Here is a 19,686-nt window from a genome sequence, read left to right as displayed (position 1 = left end):
GTGGGGGAGAAAGAGAATGGAGGAAAGCGTGGAAATAAAAAGAGGTGAGACGGATAAGTCCACGAGTCAGCGTTCGCAGAAGGAACACGAATATCCGGCAAACAAGTAACACCGCCGCGAGCTGAGAGACGCGATGACGTCACTGGCACCGGCGTCGCGTTACATCGACGTAATTACGTTAATCCACGCACGTACGTCGCTGCTAAAACGAGCACCGTCGTTAAGCCGATCTTTTCACTGGGACCCCATTCTCTTCCTCTCTCTCTCTCTCTCTCTCTCTCTCTCTCTCTCCCTCTCTCTCTCTCTCTCTCTCACACGCTCCCCTTCCTCCTCGAGCGCTTAAACGTTTCGGTTCCACCAGTTTCCAGTGTCCACGGGCAACGTTGGGAGAATTAAAGAGGCCTCGCGCTAAACTTCGACGACTGGAATAGAAACGGGGCAAGATTAGAGTAATCGTGTCCCACTTCGCGATGCATCTGATATCGCCTCGAGTCCAGTGCACATATGAAATCGTAGGAGGAATGTAAATAGAGAAGACAAGAATGTACTCGATGGGCACGAGTACTTATACGAATACTCAATTTATTTTAAAACAGTGAACTAAGAAAACGAGAACGAAGAAAGGAGAATTTGATAGGGACTTTAGATTGATTCAGCTTGTACGCAGATCGGTATGCGTGCGTTAGAGTACTCGAATACTACGAATATCCAAGGTATTTAGAATTCCATGCGTGGAATGCCCAGAGTGCAGGGTATTCGAAGTATATCCAAGTTGGCTCGATGTACTCTACTCGATCTCTTTAGAAAATCGAAGGGGAGGTATCCAATCGATTTCAAGGGCAGCTCCGCGACGATCATCGGTCCCAGGTAATGAAAACGACGAGGAACAAAAGGAGGAAGGAGATATGTATTAACTCGAAGGGGGATAACTCTGTACTTTGGCCATGCGAAATTACAGTGGCGCGGCCTGCGAGCGTTTTCAGACAAATAAACGACGTAATTGAGCAATTATCCGCGAACGGTTCAGAGGCGAAACGGCTCTTACAAATTGAAGGGTTGCGATATGGAGCGAGTCACGGAAACTAATGACAAAACGGTTCGACGTACGATCGATCGGTATGTATCTCTGGTCAGATGAGACGCGCGGTTCCTTTTTCCTCCACGTCGCAATGAAATACCCTGTTAATCGTGGCCCAATCGGCCGCGATGACTCTCTCGAATCTGCGACCTACGAATTCCAATCGGTTACGAACTGCAACGGGAGCAATTTGTTGGAACAGTAGACGTATCCGTATAATCTTGCTATTTCCTTTGTCCTATACTTCACACACAATAGCAAGTCCCAATGCTGTTTCAAATGATCGTTCCTCTTAATCCTTCCTGAGTCGCGCGATGAGCTCAAGTAAAATGAAATCTCTGCTGGTAACGCATAATAATGTTAATTTAAGTAACCAATGTTGCAACTTAGATAATGTACATTCTACAAATTTCAAGTGCAAAAGAATCCTACCTGGACGAAGAACCTTAAAGCTCTTCCATCTGTTGTAAATGTGCCGCGAAAACAGTCGAGACAGTTGGCAACGTGGAAGTCGATTTACATTTTTAAACGAGCCCCGTATCCACCGGGTAAACAATTCGACGCCCCTGGCGATGGTCCGTTTTCCTACCTGGCTCTCTCGTCTGCCCACCACCGTGGTAAATCATCCTCGTCTCGAAATTGGATCGTGAATTCGTAACAGCGTGAAACGAAGGGAACACGCCTCGATATTCCCTGATACACCTCTCTCGCCGCAATAGGGAGCGCGGGGCCCAACCGAGAACGCGAGTAAAAAATCTGCTACATTATTTCGAAGTTCCACTCTCGCACGTCCAGACGAAATGGACACCGCGACGTGCACCGCAAGATCCGTTGCAGAACAGCCAAAAGGGAAGAACGAATCGACCGACATCGCCTTGGTACCCCGAATCGCGATCAGCGTTTAATCACCGCCCGTTCCACAAATTGTACGTGATTGAAGCGTCGAAATCGACGGGGACCGAGGCGTTATCGATCCTTAAACAACCTTCCTCGAAGAAAAGAAAACCTGGATTCGTTCTGCGAACGATTCTCCACGGTGAATTAAGTAAAACACAGTTTATCGACTGTAACTGTTAATATCAAAGTAGATACCTAATTGAGATTAGGGATTATTTGGAAATCTTCGATGCAAACAAGATGAGAGTTCCTCTTCTTTCCAATAGCAATTGTAGAAAAAGTAATCTTAGTTCCTCTATCATTTTGTGTCCCCAAGCTACCCTTATTTTGCTCCAATTTCACGCTCCAATGGCTTCCCAAGCTAACGGTGAATATATCGCTTAATTGTCTCGAACCAACCACCGTTGACGAGGGCACGATAATCGACGCGTTGCCACGAGAGGCGTAATTTAATAAAATTCCCTCTTACTTCGAGTCCATTGAATAAGACGGGCTGACGCGCGGTTCAAAGGTAGCCGACAGCACGGTGGCAGGCAAATATCGCGGCTGCTTGAGGGGATAAGTGGCTCGAAATGGGCATTTAGGTCCGCGGGTAATTTCATCGAACGCGCGATTCCTCGAGGATCTCGATTCGTTAACCAAAGGGGCCCTCTGTCGAGGTTTCTGAGGCTACCGGTTCCAGGAAGTGTCGCCAGCGGCGCTGCAAATAGCAAGGACAGGGGCTGGCGAGGGAGTACAATGCATGCAATTAGTCGCGGCGAGATGGTTATCGCGAAAGTTGCCAGTTCCTTAGGCCTTCCGCTCGTTCCACGATGTTACCTCGGGTTTCCGGCTCGGCAGGAAACAGAAAAAGGCGGACAGGGCCAAATAAAACGAGAGGGCGAACGGATCCGGAATGGAATTCGCTCGTTCCAAGAACGTGCTCGCCGCGCGCGTAAACAAAGTACCCGCGCGCGGTATCGAGAACAACACGATACGACGCTAATGCAGAACAAGGGGGCGAGAAGAAAAACGAGAAGAAACTGTAAAACGGAAATACAGAGGATCGCGTTCCCACGACGGATGCTCGTCGAGATTAAAATACACTGTGCGTACGCCTGGGCGAACGGTAACAAATTGCAGGGCAAGTCGCGACTATTCTCACCAGATGTCCAACCGCTTCTAACGCATTAATATTTCCACAGAGACAACAAGAACAGACTACACGATGATTCGATGACAATCGTTGATCCTACCTACGAGAGACGCTGCCAATATTGCGGTGAAAAGACGCAAATCGATCGAACCTCTTGCGTTATGTTAGTTGCAGAGCTTACAAATTGGTTCCAACTCCAAAAATAATGCATACGAATGTTACATCATGTTGTACACACATGTTACAATTTTATAACGAACTATTAGATTAATGTAGATATATAATGATCTATAGAGATCACGTACTTCTTTAACATTGTTCGACAAAAAAAGGTGAGAGCTTAACAAAGTTCTATCACGTACCTGGTCCCTGGCGAATTGAAACCACGTGCTTATGATCGCCGGCAGACGAGAGTGGTGGTAATGCTTGGTAGTCTTCACGCTGATGAACACGTCGTCGAGATCGGTGGTGAACGGTGCCATGGTCGCAGTCGCGATCGCAGGTGTCACCGACGACTCCTCGCTGATCATTATTCTCCTCGAAGCGGGCAACTCCGCCAGCACGTTCCTGCTGTTCACCTCGACCGTCACCTCGTCGACCCACTGGAAACAACGCGTCGAACGATTAATCCCAGCGTCGAGCCTCTCTCGACGGTACCAGAAACAAGACGACACGGCACGCGATTCGATCGATCGCTCGCAAACGTTTCACGTAACCGTATCAAGCGAGCACGTGCACGCGAGCCGGATGGAACGTTCGCCATCCGCCTCTCAATGAAAACAAACTCGACCGATTTGTCGTTCGATTAACATAACTGGCTATCGGATGGCCGCTTCGAAACTAATTCGCGCGTTTCACGATCGCTACTAACGCTACCGTTACCGCCAAGGTCGATCAGATGGACAAACCACCACGCGAGTCGGACCAGCGGATACGATCACGTGAAAACGATCGTTATTTCGTTTCGATGAGACTGAATGGGTTTACCTGGCGAGGTGCAACCGCTTGATAGAGGAGAATCGTGGCGTAAGCGGTGGCGAGAACAAGTGCCAACGCCTGGAGGCCTCGTCTAGTCGGTAGGCCACGGGGCATTTTAGCACTTCCGGTGCCGGCGTATCCCGCGCCAATCACCGACAAACGAGCCTGCGGCCCACCGCAGCCGCTCAACTTCACCGCTCGTACTTCCTCCTCTTGATTTTCACGCTTTTCTCGGCACGGAATCAACGGAAACCGCCCCGCATCGTTCCCCTCCTTTTGCCGCGCGAGAAATACGCCAGTCATAACATACGACACTTCACGCTATCGGCGTCACTCCCGTGTTTATCCTTCGTGGGTGAAGGATTATCCAGCTGGATCGATGGCGACCTGTTACAGTTCGATGCTCGAAATCGCGCGTACCTCGTCTCTACATTACAACGCGAATCGTCACTGATCTACCATCGATGGAAATCGAGTGTCCCTCGTTGCTGATTTGCGAACAGATCGCGGGGATTGCGCGCGAAATTTCGGCGTGTCGTGTCCTGCGTCGTGCCGCTGTTGACACTGTCAATGTCATCGTTTCGTCTCGAGCCGATTCGGTCCACTGCAATCTATCGATTCGCAATATCGTAAGTTTCGAGTGAACCAAGTTCCTTTCCTTAATTGAAAATCTATTTTACCTTTGCGAACTGATCAACCTTACGCGAGATCGTCTGATTTATCGTCGCAAAATACGTGTCCGCAAGTACAGGATGTGTTACGCGTTTGTAACTTGTAGCAGTGAATTGTTTACTTTGTGCAATGGAGTGGTTGACACACGGGGACGTTTTGGTAGAGCGAAGATAGACGAGAAGACGAACACACGCACAAAACCATACCGTTGCCCGGCGCGACAGGCCACCGACTGAACACATGGCCAGTCGCCCTGACTACGCTGTAAACATCGCCATAGCGGCCACTTGGTTGCCGTGGTGGGAGGAGAACGGCCAGCAGACGAAGAGTGGGGAGACAGCTTGCATTTTAAATGGAGCACCACCCCTTCCCTGCTACCTCCACCAAATTATTACAATTAATTTTGATGCAACTCGGTAACCGATTAGTAATTAACTGATCATGGAATTATATCAATTACTTGTGCTTCTTGTTACCTGATTTCCATTATACTTATGATTAATCTTCTATTTTTTTCAAATCAATTACCTCCTTGACTTTACATGCGAAAAAAAAGATGTTACAACAGATTCTTATATGAACTCTTAGATGAATCGGCTGGTGTTGATTTTATCTTTTTTATGGTGAAGTCTGATGTTTGGTTGTACGTTGTAATGAGTAATGAAGGTACTGTATGCTATATCGTTGTGGAAAAATACGTATACAATGTTATTAATATTGATAAGAGACTAGTTCTTAGCTGGATGGTAAATAGATCGAAAGACAAAGTGAAATTATACTCACGTATGATTAAATATCGCACAGCAGGTGTAGATTGCTTGTAGAGACTTCTTGCATTTTTTTTTTTTTGTATTACAATATTTAATTATTAAGATCATTAATATTTACATTTGTACATGATTGAATGCACTTCACTGTATAGGAAAAAACGGACAATCGTAAGTACTTTATCATGCGCATACATCCCAGCTATAGTTATATCTCGTATAGTATCAGTCGTTAGAAATAAAAATCATCCATTTCAACCTCAAACGTACAATCATCTTTCGCCTCAATGAAATGTCTTTCACGTAATCGAATTAGAATTTGTTACAAGTTCCTCATTTTATAAATCGACATTCTTAATTGCGATAGAAAATACATTTCTATCCGGATTATTTCTAAAGTTCTTTCATATTCTTTGCTTTAATCCTCTCAGTGCAGAACTCTAAAACAAAAGTATTTCACTGCGTAAGTTTTCTTCTGTTCGATAAAGTCGAACGCGAGACGTGTAGTGTATATGTAAGCGAAAGCAATTTGCGGCAAAATTCAGTCAGAACTGTGCGATATCTGAGAAACTGCTCTTTTGTCCATACGTTAACATGTACATTTTACTATATTTACTTAATTATTATTTATAATTTTAATACTTTTCACTTATTTTGTATAAAATTTTTACATTCCTTATATGCGTGTCTATAGCTTTTATATGTATATACACTTTATGTATAATTTTTTATATAGTTCATAAAAAATGCATACATTGAAAATTTGTATATATGTAGCTATAAACATTTTTGAAACCTATGTATTCCCAGCTAAGATCGCACGGTTTTGACATTGCTGATCAAACTAATCCGAATTGTGTGATTAATTCTTATTAAGTGAATCTAACTAATCAGTTGATACTGTTTTCATAAGAATAGGATAAAGATTGAAGAAATTAGCATATTTCGTCAGATGGTACATTATAAATGCTGAGTCTCGACTATCGCTGTTCAACGTTCTCTTCGATACTCCCATTATAGCTGTTCTTTTTCTCTTATCCGATTATTTGAAGTTTTATCTCTCACACTTGTTACTTCAGCAATCGAAGTACGTACACATCGATGACTGTCTCGCCATAGCCTCTTACATCAACGATTCTGCCACGAACCAGCCTAGAACATCATCCCGAAATTACGCCCGCACTGAGAGGTTTAAGTAAAATACATTCAACGTGATCGTCACGATAGCTGCCACTTTGCACTTTTTATAATCCAATTGTACGTGCGTTCATCGCACATCATTCACGTTGCCCTTCTACGCAAAAGGACTATACTATTGTACAGCTTAATTGCAGGTCCAAGACGTAATCCCAATAGCGACACCAAATCCTCTTGAGTCAGCATTAAAAACGCTTCTCCGTCGATATTCTGCAATAATGCGATAAAAGATTAGGTGAATAATTCGAATTTTTTTTTCCTCCCTTTTTTGCCCAATACGTACATGTTGCCTAAAGACATTTCCAATTTCTTTACAATTGGGGACGCTCTGTATAAATTTAATAACTTCCTCATTCGACCACCTCCGCGGATTCGTATTTTGTTTCGCTACTACCCTGTTTAAAGCATTGCTATGCTTCGCCCATATGTGCGGCGCGTCTGGTAACGGATTGTATCCAGGACTATACACGGACTGATACAACTCGGTACGCAACTGCTTATCAGGCATATTCGCAGCATATGGTATAGTATTTAACGACGAATCACCAAACGAATTTGAGAGAGAATATAAAGGTTCGTCAGATATTTGCCGCCTATAAGAACACATATGTTTAAATTAATAATGAATTAATAAACACTTTTTTTAATACAACAACGATTTGGGACAAACCTCTTCTTTCTCTTTCTCAGAAGTTCATCATCATCTGTTTGACCATCGCTATGATGATGTTTTGATTTACTAGACCTGTAAATCGAGGAAATTTTTAATCTATGTAACAGTCGAAACAAAAGTACAAATACACTGCTCGCAAAAAAATCGAAGCATTTGAAAACAATAGTGATAGTCCAAACTGCACAAAGGTGCTGTAGTTTGTTTTGCGAGCAATGTACGCAAAGATATTTTTGTAGTTTTACTTTTCTGAATTTTCAGACTTGTCATTTTTATCAGAGAAATCCCCGTCTTCCTGTTTTATATCTTTCTCAGTCTTCAGTAATCGTTCCTCCAGAAACAGTGGCTTCTCTAACTTTTCAGACTTCTCCATTTTTATTTTGTCAGTCTTTTCTAATTTTGGTCTGTCCTGCATGTCGTCGTCGAAATCGCAAGTCTCGTGCTTCAAATTAAGCCTGTCAGCCAATTGCCTGACCTTATGAAGATTCTGTGGTGAATACGGACAACCAGACGCAGAATTGTGCGTTGCAAATTTAGGCCCCTTTACATGTCCGATTCCTTTGCAACCGTACGTTCCACATTCTGGCCTGTCGTTTAAATTATCTGGGGCTATAAACAGTACAATCATTCTTCAGTATCATTGTTAAAAGTCATTAAAAATATAAGAAAGGAAATCTTAAAATATTCGTACTTAATGGCGGTTCCAAAGGATGACCTGTTTTCATACACCAACCCATGGGATGTATGTCTGGAGAATCATCGTCGACCCAATAAGCATGATTTTCCGGCCATCCATCGAATCGTATTTTCAACCTGTGCCACGAAAATTTAAACAACTATCTTCCACTGCAATTAATCTCGATAGAATGAAATATTTATGATTTACATACATGTGATCCTTTACGTCTTCCACGGTTGCCACTCTTATGAGTTGAGGCACGCGTTTGTCAACCGCTTCCAGTTTCATTCCACGCTTAAATCCACATGGCGGTCGTTGTTTAAAAGCTCTCGCTGGTGCAACCATAGACCGAGTTTCCCTAAGGTACGCGTCCCAGGTAAAAGACTTGGGATCTTTATAATCTGAAACGATAAGTTTACAGTTTCCCTATATATCACTTTCTTCGAGAGAGAAGGATCCTAAAACATAGGACCAGTAAGTGTATATTTCTACTTACTATTCGGTGGCGTGAGACTGTGACCATTGTGATGGCACCATCCCACTGGATGGATATACGGCGAGCTCGCGTCTGCCCAATAATCGTACACCTCGTCCCAAGAATCGAAATGAACTAATATACGAGAATCCATTAGGCCTGCTATACTTGCTACGCAAACCAACGAAGAATGCTTCCTATCCACGGCTTCCAGTTTCATTCCTACACGGAAACCAGTTGGACAAACAGACTGAAACGATAAGCGTAATGGTTAACTTGATACGCCTTCAAAATGAACTGGTTGAAAGTCAATTGCCGCTTACACTTTTATTTGAAAATATATTTTTTGGCGCTGCAGTGGCTTTGCAAATTTTTAGGTACGCGTTCCAGTTAAAGTTACTAGCTACGTAACCCTTTGGGGGGTCTAACCGATGTCCATTCTTTTCTGACCAGCCAACTGGAAAGATGTCCATACTATCCGCGTTCACCCAGAAATCGTAGTTTTCTGGGTATCCGTCAAAATGCAAACGTATTCGATATCCTGTAACCATTTCGTAGATGTACCAATATAATGTATGGAATATAATCAATATATCAATATACCCAAACGTTCAGAGATAAAAAGGAACATGGTGTAACGACTTACCTACTACCTCGACAACAGTGATAACGCAATATCGCGAGGGATGTTCCGGATCTATTCCTTCTAATTTCATTCCGACCTTGAAGTGGTTTTTAGCGTAGGGAAACGGATCTTTAAATAACTTAACGGGTGCTGCTTTTGCTTTGCAATGCTCGAGATATTTAGCCCATGAGAATCCGAGTTTTCCTGTCTGCCAAGGATACTACATACAGAGACACATTTATGAGCAGTACGTTTCAATAAATATCAAAATGAAGTTTGATTACAAGTACCTTCGACTCGGTAGTATCCCCCTGACTTTCCTCGTCTATTCCTGTAATGGTATCTTTCGTGTCTTCGTCAGTTTCGGATTTCACTTTCTCTTGCTGCACTTTTGGACTTGTTTCTTCAGGCTTCTCTTCGATTTCTTTAGACTGCTGCTGCTCTTGAAGTAGTCTTTTACGTTTCCGTTTCGCACGTAAATCTCTGTAAAAATATACGTTCGGTTAAATGTATCCCACGTTTTCTAAAACGATTTGCGCGTTAAGTACGTACTTTAAATCTTTTTCTTTCCGCAACACCGGCTGCTTCTTTGCTTCTATTATTTCCGTACACGTTGGACCGCACGATATTGGACTCTCAAATTCTGCGGCTAATCCGTAACAACCACAACCTTCACAATGATACATCGTGTCTGCCGAAACAGTCCTGGATTTCCTATCGTCAGCTACAAAAGTAAATTCAAGTTAGTTATATTGGGAGGAATTTTTCTTAGAGCTAACAGGATCACTTCTTTCGTTAATACTTACGTTTCTTCTCGGTATTCACGTTATTAACCGTTACGGAACTGGATTTGGAAGAATTTTGCGTCGAGCACACATTTTCCTTGTCACCAATACTATCTTTACTTTGCTTGTTATTTTCATCCTCGTCTACTACTTCCATGATACCGAATTCATTCATACAAAACTTTAACGTACTCCCGGGTAGAGTGCCAACGCCGTCTTTCCAATCTAAAACTTTTGTCGCGTCAAAATTCGAATCATTCTGATGTGTTGTATTTATATGATCTTTCAAGTCTTCGTGATTACTTATATTAATCTTCGAATCACATTTATTGTCTGTTATGGATTCAACACAACTTGTGCGCGTTTTAATAATCTCGATTTTTATGTCGTCGTCCATACTGGTATTGCTAAGCTTCATAGTTTTATCTTCGCTAGGAACTACTTTAATCAATGTAATGTCATCGTCATTTTGCACCTTCTTATCCTTATCTTGCTCTGATTCGGGACTGCTTAGCGGATAGCTTACATCGACCATGCTCTCCTGTGGAGACTTTGAAATATTTTGCTTCTTCATACGTTTCTCGCTCGAACCCCTTAATATATTGCTTATCGTTTTTTTCCGCTTTTCAGGTATACCTACATCGTCCTTTTTCGGAATAAGGGTAATTACGGCGGAATCTGGATTCTCAGTGATTTTTATACTATCGATTGAGTTATTGTTTCCTTTATTTGCATTTAAGAAATTCATTTTTGCTATCGGATGCAAAGGTGGCGGATGTGTAGCTGAATTCGTAGTCTTTGACTCCCGTAACACTAACACAAAGAGAGAAGAATACGATTATTTATTTGAATATTTATAATGTATTGAAAAATATTTCCAAGTGCTTACCTGTAATAGTACCTTTGTTTTCACTGTTAAGTTGGCCATTGTTGATTTTGAAATTAAACATACTGGATTTAGTAGGTACGCTTTGTTGAGGAATACTGACTGGTAATAGTAAATTTGCCATGTGTTTTGGTGGTTGACTTTGAGATAGTGTTGTAGTACTCGTCGATGTTTGAGCTAACTGGGATATAACCGGCGCTATCACTAATTTTGGTTTAGCTATTTGAGTTGTTGTTAAAGCTCCTGCTAAAATGTGTCAACGAATAAATTGAAACTGTTGTATTACAAACAGTACTATTTGTTATTAGGTCTATTATAAGAAATGTATAATCACCTGCTGGAATAACAACAGACTCGCGTGATTTATTTGGTTTAATGAAAGTGCCAAGATACGCAAACGTATGCTTGCCTGCTTGTGCATTGGTTTGATTTCCCTGAGAAGTACTTAAGGGCACAATCTGAGCAGTAGATGTATTCGACTTTCTAAGCAATATATGTTTCTGACATTGCGACGTTGTACTACATTGTGTAGTACTAACTGTATTTATTGGCCGATGAATCACAATATGTTCTTTACTTTGAGAAGTAGTAACCTGACTTGGCCCTTGTATAAATACTTTGTTTTGTCCTGCGACAATCTAAAACCAAAGCAAATGAAAACAATAAATTGATGATAAATCCAGAACAAACTGACACAACAATCCGCCACACAATTAAATTATAAACACTTCAACACAATTTACTGATGAAAAATTTAATTATAATTGATTGTGTAACTTGGTGCAACTCATTTCCATTTCATTAATAATTATCATTTTTAAAATACAATTAAAATACTTGTAACATCATATGAACAGATATACCAAAATGGTTAAAAATATAGTGTTCATTCATTCTAATTTCTGCTTTGCTACTTGTTATCCACTACACAACAAGTATACTGAACAAATCTATATTTACTATAAAGATGTATATCACTCACTGCTACCACCTACACTTAGTGTGTCTAATAAGGTTTCAAACTTTATATAAGTACAATCCATATCAATTTACATATGACATGATGAAACTGTATACACTGGTTAACAGTACTAACATACTTGAGGTGCTACAATTTTTTTTCCATCATTTTATACAATTATAGGTTACTCTGACCTATATACAGATGTATATAGTTTATTATACTATATAGAGCAGTATATTAGTCTGCTTATATAAGACTGAAATTATGAATATTGGTGGCTAACTGAAATTTGATTTAAAATCTGCAGACACCGTCTTACACAGAATATGATAAAAGGAGTAATCTTTTTGAATCATCAAAGATAACAATTTGAACAAAATTACCTGATTGTTCACTGGATTGATAATAGCGGCGAGTTGAGTAGCATTAGGTGAAACCAAAGTCTGATTTGTGGTTATCGGTGGTGCGTTAATTAAACGCTGTAATTTACTTTTTTTAATGTATAAAAAAGGCATAACGGGCATTGTTGGGTCATCTGACTGAGAAGCCTCCGTACTACTGTTCTCATCTACAACATCTACTACTATTTCTTCTTCCATTCTGTGGAGAAAATACAATGAAATATATTTTTCAAACGTAGTAGGAAACTTTCACTTTACTCGTTTATCTAACAATCGTTGAGACATCATGAAAAATCATAGGCATACTAGTGAACTTTATTCGTAGTTTATTTAAGCCTTGTCGCAAGATAATGCGAACAAAAAATAATGTGAAAAAGTGGCATACTAAACGATAAAGGTAAAATGAAATGACCCAATGACTTGGATCTCATCTATATTTAGAAAGTAAAATTTCGAGGATTTCAGAGGAAAGGGACCATTTCAAATCGAGAAAACCCCTGCAACATTTTACCGAAATTGTTTTAACGCGCGACAAATATCGTGGACCGAGCAGAGGAGTAGAAAAAAAAAAAAAAGCACGCAAGAAAAAGGATTCTATGACTGTTACAAACCTAGCGATATATGTATAATATCTCCTATCACCACAAATGGAAATGTTGCCAGTTACATAATTCGCGGATAATTAAAATATTTTCGTGTGCCGCGCGATGAAATGCCGATGAAAATAAACATCGGGCCAGTACGCGGATTGCAATTACTTATATCGTGGTGTCCCGTCTAGCCATAACTGGGCGTTAAGAAAATCACTAACGCGATTTGAAACACGCGCCCAACTAATATCGTCGAGTGGAGTTACGTTATTATTTTACACGGTATCAAGCGAGTCGGGCGTGCAGCAATTTGTCGACGATATTCTACGGGACACCGAGAATCCCTGGCAGCTGATCGTTTCACCAGTTAGACCGCTGATACGTTCGTTGAAACACTTTTACAAAACGTCCGTCGCGCATCACGAATCACTCGACGAACACAACGCGCACGCACACTTTTCACTGGAATAAGAAGTCCGATGAAAGAATGAAAAACAGGCCGTTCCCAGGTTGATCCCTAGAACAAGAGGTACGATTCAGGCATTTGAAACGGGGAACAACCGATAATGGATATTCCACGGGATTTGAAACAATTATTATCGCATATCTTTTAAGCGTTCGAGCCTTCAGCCACGGAACGCTACAGCTACATCCTCATAGGCTCCAACTGTAGTGGCGACGGCGCAACAGGCCGCTCGCCATTGGTTAATCGGCGTTACACTAAAGAACAAATCCGCAACCTCGACCAATCATAACATTCTCGATGCATTACTAACCGCATCCGATGTACAGATTTTTCCTCGGCACGAGTAATTTTGAAATCGTTCAACGATCATCCTCTGGCCAATCGATAACGACGATTCGACGTTCGCTGCCCACCACGAGCTAATCCGACGCTGGTTTATGATATTTTTCTAGCTCCAGCTCGCGATCGATCTCCCGCGCAAACATCGCCAGAAAAAAAGGACGAGCAATTCGCGTTCCACTGATCAATGCAACCCGAGCCATTGCTTTTTTAAAACGGGTGAATCACGCCGTTTGTCCGTCGTTCGACGGGTCCTTTATTTTCGTTTCTTTCTCTCACGTTGAACCGTTCAAAATCTGGTCGCATTCTACGTCGACGCATCGATAACTCGACGGGAGCTGCACCGATACGAAACACATTTGATCCACGTTTGTTTCTATAATACAGACACATGTTAAACTTTATTGTTTCATTTTTGTAATCCCGAATTTCAACCAATGGTGAGTGGTATACACGTGACGTCGTATTGTTATCGCGGCTGGATTGGTTAAACAAGCAGCAGGTATAATCGGGGAAAGCATTCTATCTTTGAAACAGCAATTTTTAACGGCCTGTTGGTAAAATTACTAAATTTGACGATCAATATTTTTTGCCATATCGTGCACAAAACTATCGTTTGTATTGTCTCTCGGAAAACGATAATCGCCGTACTAATTTCGTATACCGTACAAATGCACAAGTTTCGACTTCGATACACTTCTGCATTAACCTCTAAAGTATAAAAGCTAACGTTCTTAATGCAATATATTATCGCCGTGTTTTGCAAGTCTAAATCTCCTATCAGATTACCATTGCAATGTAATACAATCTCGTATTTATTCGCGAAACGGTTATAGTTCGTTAATAAACAATTGTTAACGTGGAATCGATTAAAATTTTTGAATACTTAATAAACATGATATAAATTAATGTGTAACGATAATAATAAAACGTGACTACGACACGAAAGTAAGTAGCCTTTAAATTTTATAAAGAACAATATAAAGTAAACGATGTCTGCTTCTCTTCTCTGAATGAAAATGATTTTTCAATCGCCTGCTCCTCGCACCACGGAGAAATTACGAATGTTTCCTTTGGAAAAAAAAAAATAATAACCAATTATACCTGGATAAAGTACGGCATATATTTATCGCACGATGTGTATCGAGGTTATTACAAAGTTTCTAAGGACGGCGAAAAGCAAAAGGTAATTTCCTATTTAAACTCGGCCACTATAAATTGATTATTATGAACGTGTAAACGTAATCGTTATCAAAGTCCTTAAGGCACGATGTTTCGAGTATGTATTTCTATACGAGTGATGGTAAATTGAAAATAATTAGAATGAAAGATCGTCGTGGGACTAGTGGGAATATCCGTTAAAAAATTAACTCGCGTTACATTCATTCTGAAACGCTTTACAACTTTTTTTCCAACTATATCAATGCGAGGAAGTTATAGGCAGCTTTATAGGTATACTTACTAGGATAAGTGAATGTTGGTCTAACGAATTATGAGCGGTAATTTTAAGGATATACTCTGTCGAGCGGCGGTCGTGAAAAAAAAATTATCCGCCTAACGGATATCTGAACGTTTGTTGATAACACTGTTATATTTTACACGCGAACAGCACATTGTAAACATAAGAAATTATATGATAATAAACTCACGTTTTAAAGTTACCAGTCGCCATCATATGCGAAGAGACGATATCATTCTAAATGCGCATGCGCATCGACCCATGTTGCTTCTGCTGTAAAGACACGTTCACATTTGCGCGCACGCACACACGCGCAACTGAAATAGAATAAGAGAAAAATGTTTAACTACTTCAGAAATATGTATTTAATGGCATACGACGAACTTTTCTCACCGGAATCGATGCTTCTACCGCAATTTTCGATACGTCCAAGCAAATTTTCTTTCATATACCCACGAACCAAGTACAGTCATCTTTACCAAATATTATACTAACATATAAACCAACGAATAATTGCAATTATTCTTTTTTCATCAGTTTCATATAATAATTACGCCAAAGGAAGAATCGATTTCCCCTTAATTCTGTTAAATCGAAACCAAGAGCCATTCGCAACGGAAGGTAACGCGACTTTATGAAATGAAATCTACTCGTTTAGTCCCATTAACGCAAGAATTATATATCACGTTCTTCGGTATCGATCGAAATAAAAAATAAAGATACCGCGTACGTACAAGGAATTCAATGGAAACGTCGAATAGATCGAAACACGTATTCCACCGTCTTATTTCCGTGACCATCTCCCCCCTTCGTTTCTACCGCAGTAACTTAATAATCACCATTAGGTGTATACGTGCATTATTTTTACACGTTTCGTCTGTGCCGCGATAAATTTTTTATCGCACACTCGACGCACGTTACAACGATTGCATAGACGGTTAAGCGGATTACGATTAAATTTCATTATAAATATGTACATACATATATGTATATATATATACATTTAAACGGAACGTGTTTATAATACATACATATTTATATTTACGTCGAGTGACATGGGTATGTGCCGAAGCATATGCAAACGCTTGCGCTCGATGTCGTACGCCAGTGCTGTCCAAGCTAAATTTCGGTGGTTCGAGAGCCGTTTCCCACTCCGACTTGGTTACCATGGCAGAGGGACGCTAGCTGGCGTCGTACCCTACACGTGCGTCCAATACAAACACTTCCCGCGTATTGTTCTCCGTTTTAAGCGCAGGCCAGAACGAGAGAGATATCACGTCGAATCGGTTCGTCTCTCTTCGCAGTCTCTTTGTCTTATAAGAACAGCGTCAAGAGAGAGAGAGAGGGAGGGGAAGAGCCGTGCGAGGGGCTCCACCCGTGGCGACGGCACTGTCGTACGCGTCGAAAAGGCCGATTAACACGCGTACACGTTTCAAAGGAAAAGGTAAAAAAAAGGAAGACAGAGAAAATAGAGAAGCACGATCTTGGGCAGGAAAAAGTCGGAGGGAATAAGAGAAAAGAAAATGGTGATCGCGATCGATCAGATTTTCCATCGCGAGCCTCGCTCGGCTGTGCTGTTTAATTAATCGCCAAGAGCAATCGGTGTCGGACAATGGCGTAGGGGCAGGTCGTGTTTTGTGCTATCAGCTGATGAACCCGATGGACCATCGCACTTATCAAAACAGAGGAGATCGTAACAGTAAATCCAGCCACTCGTCGCGAAACATCATGTTACAATGCGTGATACTCTGTGCATCGTAATAAGCTAACTCCCCAAGGCGGACCAATTTTTTTCACCAACTTAACGTCGACTCCATTATTCTCGCTGTCATTCAGCCGAGTGTTTTCATCTGGTAAGGGAACGTTTTAACGAGGACACGGCGCAAAAAAGTTACGCGCATCCTCGTCGAAAATTTCTTTAGGCCGATACACGTCTCTCGAATGCCCGATCGTAGAGTTAAGTTATCGTGCCTGTACGATACACAAATCTCAAGTAGTAAAAATGAAATATATATACGTATGCGTTATTCGATTTTGTATATGCGTCGCACATTGACGTAATCCCAAAGTGTTATATTTTAATATGTAAAATTAGTCATTATTGTGCTGCCCTATTAACAAGAAGCTACGAGACCAAAATAAGGTATTTTTTTTTCATACTGGTTATAAAGTTTAGCCTTCTTATCAGATGAAATGTATATACGTGTACCTTTCCAGATTATTTGTTACATTCACCGTGTTTATATGAACTTTGATAGTTGTAATTAATATGCTATACTTTGACCCGGTGAGTTATTTATAAAGTTAAGATCCTGAACGCGATCGGTTCGTGTACAAACTTTTGATAATACCACGATTAAAGTTCTTCGGTATGATAACAAAAAGATGCAACTGTTACATAAGTGCACACATTTATTTACATAATAATTTTAATCGAAACGGAAAATAAATTGTTCTGCCAATGAAAATTTTGAAAACATATTTTTTCTGTTTCTTTAGCTCTCTATATTCTTTTACTTAGTGGTGAACATATATGTATTTGAAAATTGATATAGTCAACATTGGACTAACGCATTGAAACTTTGTTGCAGAAGAATTTTATAAGTTTTATCGATAATGGGGGCGGCTGTAAGCACTGGACAAACTAATAATGAACTAGTCGACAACTTGATGACATCTGGGTATATAAGGACTAAAGAAGTGGAGAAAGTTTTCAGAGCGGTTGATAGAGCTAATTATGTCTTACCATGGCATAAGGACAGAGCTTACAATGATCTTGCATGGAAGCATGGCAACATTCATTTATCCGCACCGTGTATATATAGCGAGGTGATGGAAAGCCTTTCGTTGGAGCCTGGATTGAGTTTTTTAAATCTTGGATCAGGGACTGGTTACCTGAGTACAATGGCAGGACTCGTGTTGAGTAAGAACACTGCAGCTTTAATAGATTGGTATAGAATATTCGTGATATCTTTGTGCCTTTCTTAGGCCAACATGGAACGAATCATGGTATTGAGTTACACGAAGATTGTTTAGAGTACGCGTACGAGCGACTAGAAGAGTTTAAACAAGAGTCGTTAGCTCTGGATGAATTTGACTTTTGCGAGCCAGTTTTTATACAAGGTGACACATAAAAAGAATTTACTTATGTGCGACTCCTACGAGGGCAGAAAAAGAGTCATGTGTAACTATACGTTTAACAGGGAACTGTCTGAATGTTGCACCTGATAGACAGTACGATAGAGTGTATTGTGGTGCAGCATGCCCCGAAAATTATGAAGGGTTTATTAAACAATTCGTACGTATCGGGGGTATTCTCGTAATGCCGTTTAAAGACCATTTGCTACGTGTGCTCAGAATAGACGCGGATACCTGGTTACACTTTAAAACGCTTCCTGTATCGTTTGAAACGTTGGTCATACCCACCACTTCGGAACAAACTTTGTTTCACTTACGTATGTATATACAACGTATTTCTAAAGTTTTTTAAGTAACAGCGAAACTAACAGTTTAAGTTAGTTATTATTATTAATCATTATTAACGAACCATTTTTATGTTTTATAGCTGAATGCGCTCCGTTATCTTTGCAAGAATTGTGTAGAGGCCAAATTAGACGTTGCTTGCGACGCAACGTGTGGAGAGAGCACGAAGATTTGGAGAATAAAAAGAAAATGCTATTAGAACGAGAAAGATTTAACTCTCCCGGGCAAACCATACCAAGACTCGTCATCCCTGTATTCGGAGATACCGATGAATCGGTATCCGAAGAATCTGTGTCCGATGAAGACGACGAGATCAGAAGAGTGCGCGTGTTGCTCAGCATAGATGCTGACCCCAGGTATCTCTACACTTCACAAGTACGAACCGGCGTGCTGTGTAAAATGAGCGACTGGCAACTGACGAACAGTAACAGCGCCGTTGATTGTCACGATCAGAATACAGAAAATTCCACGAGCGATGATAAATCAGTCTCGAGGACGGAAGAGACGAACAAAGCGCAGGACGCGTCGAATTCGTCAGGAGAAGAATCTCAAAGTAAAGCCCAGGTGCAGAAGTTTACAAATCCCAGCGAAACGTATTTAAATCTACTGAAGAATACCGAAACGTTGTTAAGTATAAGTGAAAGTGATAGCGAGGCAGAACAAGATGAGACTTTTGTTCAACGAAAAAAAGTTCCCAAACGGGAGAAGACAGATAACAGCATCGCGGAAGATGCAAACGTAAATAACAAGGATAGCAGCTCCAGATCAACTACCAGTCAGTCAGACTCAGAACCAGTCGACTCTACAGATACAGCAGATGCAATGGACGTCGATTCATCCAACAATTTCCACGACCAGGAAGAACTAATAATCGCCCATTACGTGAATAGAGGCGCCTTTTCTATGTACATGAAGGAGAAAATACATCAGTTACCATTGCCTTCTTCATCAAAGTTGTACCTAAATTACAATCGTAAGCTGTAGGATAAGTAAATTATATCTAAGCAAATTACATTATTCTAATTTAAATAAATAAATATATATGAATAACTTAATGTCATGCAATAATTTACGTAAAATGTTCATTGATGATTTTTCTTTTTGTTTTTTTTTTTTTTTACCTTGCAAGTCCTTGAATAA

General features: G+C 40.7%; 3 protein-coding genes across 9 annotated transcripts in view; 1 reads left to right on the top strand and 2 right to left on the bottom strand.

Annotated features, from left to right (window-relative positions):
* The window catches only part of Fng (Fringe glycosyltransferase), a 77,130-nt gene extending 72,698 nt beyond the window's left edge, over window positions 1-4,432 (bottom strand). The window contains exons 1-2 of the mRNA XM_076900781.1: window positions 4,098-4,432; window positions 3,473-3,712 (exon numbers count right to left, since the gene is read on the bottom strand). Coding sequence (XP_076756896.1) covers window positions 3,473-3,712; window positions 4,098-4,391 — 534 coding nt within the window. The 5' untranslated portion in view covers window positions 4,392-4,432. The remainder of the gene's footprint in view (window positions 1-3,472; window positions 3,713-4,097) is intronic.
* Window positions 4,433-5,564: 1,132 nt separating this feature from the next.
* Window positions 5,565-15,508, bottom strand: L(3)mbt (lethal (3) malignant brain tumor). 3 transcript variants are annotated; one of them, XM_076900335.1, is made up of 17 exons: window positions 15,457-15,508; window positions 15,254-15,380; window positions 12,192-12,408; window positions 11,179-11,482; window positions 10,848-11,090; window positions 9,980-10,771; window positions 9,726-9,897; window positions 9,464-9,656; window positions 9,195-9,393; window positions 8,872-9,089; window positions 8,570-8,798; window positions 8,285-8,474; window positions 8,086-8,207; window positions 7,640-8,003; window positions 7,395-7,469; window positions 7,008-7,317; window positions 5,565-6,934 (listed from the first exon to the last, which is right to left on the bottom strand). In XM_076900335.1, the coding sequence occupies exons 2-17, from the start codon at window positions 15,277-15,279 to the stop codon at window positions 6,809-6,811; spliced, it is 3,780 nt and encodes a 1,259-aa protein (XP_076756450.1). In that variant the 5' UTR covers window positions 15,280-15,380; window positions 15,457-15,508; the 3' UTR covers window positions 5,565-6,808. The 3 variants fall into 3 exon arrangements, with proteins under 3 accessions (XP_076756450.1, XP_076756453.1, XP_076756452.1); XM_076900338.1 differs by lacking the exons at window positions 15,254-15,380; window positions 15,457-15,508 and adding an exon at window positions 15,067-15,153; XM_076900337.1 differs by lacking the exons at window positions 15,254-15,380; window positions 15,457-15,508 and adding an exon at window positions 12,821-13,113.
* Window positions 15,509-16,390: 882 nt separating this feature from the next.
* LOC143426993 (uncharacterized) lies at window positions 16,391-19,642 on the top strand. 5 transcript variants are annotated; one of them, XM_076900779.1, is made up of 6 exons: window positions 17,136-17,206; window positions 17,281-17,350; window positions 17,655-17,986; window positions 18,052-18,186; window positions 18,267-18,518; window positions 18,629-19,642. In XM_076900779.1, exons 3-6 carry the CDS (start codon window positions 17,680-17,682, stop codon window positions 19,528-19,530), a joined length of 1,596 nt encoding a protein of 531 aa, XP_076756894.1. In that variant the 5' UTR covers window positions 17,136-17,206; window positions 17,281-17,350; window positions 17,655-17,679; the 3' UTR covers window positions 19,531-19,642. The 5 variants fall into 5 exon arrangements, with proteins under 5 accessions (XP_076756892.1, XP_076756891.1, XP_076756895.1 ...); XM_076900777.1 differs by lacking the exons at window positions 17,136-17,206; window positions 17,281-17,350 and adding an exon at window positions 16,391-16,507; XM_076900776.1 differs by lacking the exons at window positions 17,136-17,206; window positions 17,281-17,350 and adding an exon at window positions 16,622-16,916.
* The last annotated feature ends 44 nt before the right edge of the window (window positions 19,643-19,686 follow it).

The sequence above is a fragment of the Xylocopa sonorina genome, chromosome 9 (genome assembly GCF_050948175.1).
Source record: "Xylocopa sonorina isolate GNS202 chromosome 9, iyXylSono1_principal, whole genome shotgun sequence".
In the NCBI taxonomy this organism is placed as follows: domain Eukaryota; kingdom Metazoa; phylum Arthropoda; class Insecta; order Hymenoptera; family Apidae; genus Xylocopa; species Xylocopa sonorina.
Note: the sequence above shows the minus strand (reverse complement) of the source record. Positions and strands in the feature narration are given on the sequence as shown.

Bases quoted from the DNA above. Each gene is read 5' to 3' on its own strand.
- LOC143426993 (XM_076900777.1), top strand. From the start codon at position 17,680: ATGGGGGCGGCTGTAAGCACTGGACAAACTAATAATGAACTAGTCGAC. The intron at 18,187-18,266 runs GTGACACATAAA...TACGTTTAACAG, and splicing joins CGAGCCAGTTTTTATACAAG to GGAACTGTCTGAATGTTGCA. The intron at 18,519-18,628 runs GTATGTATATAC...TATGTTTTATAG, and splicing joins ACAAACTTTGTTTCACTTAC to CTGAATGCGCTCCGTTATCT.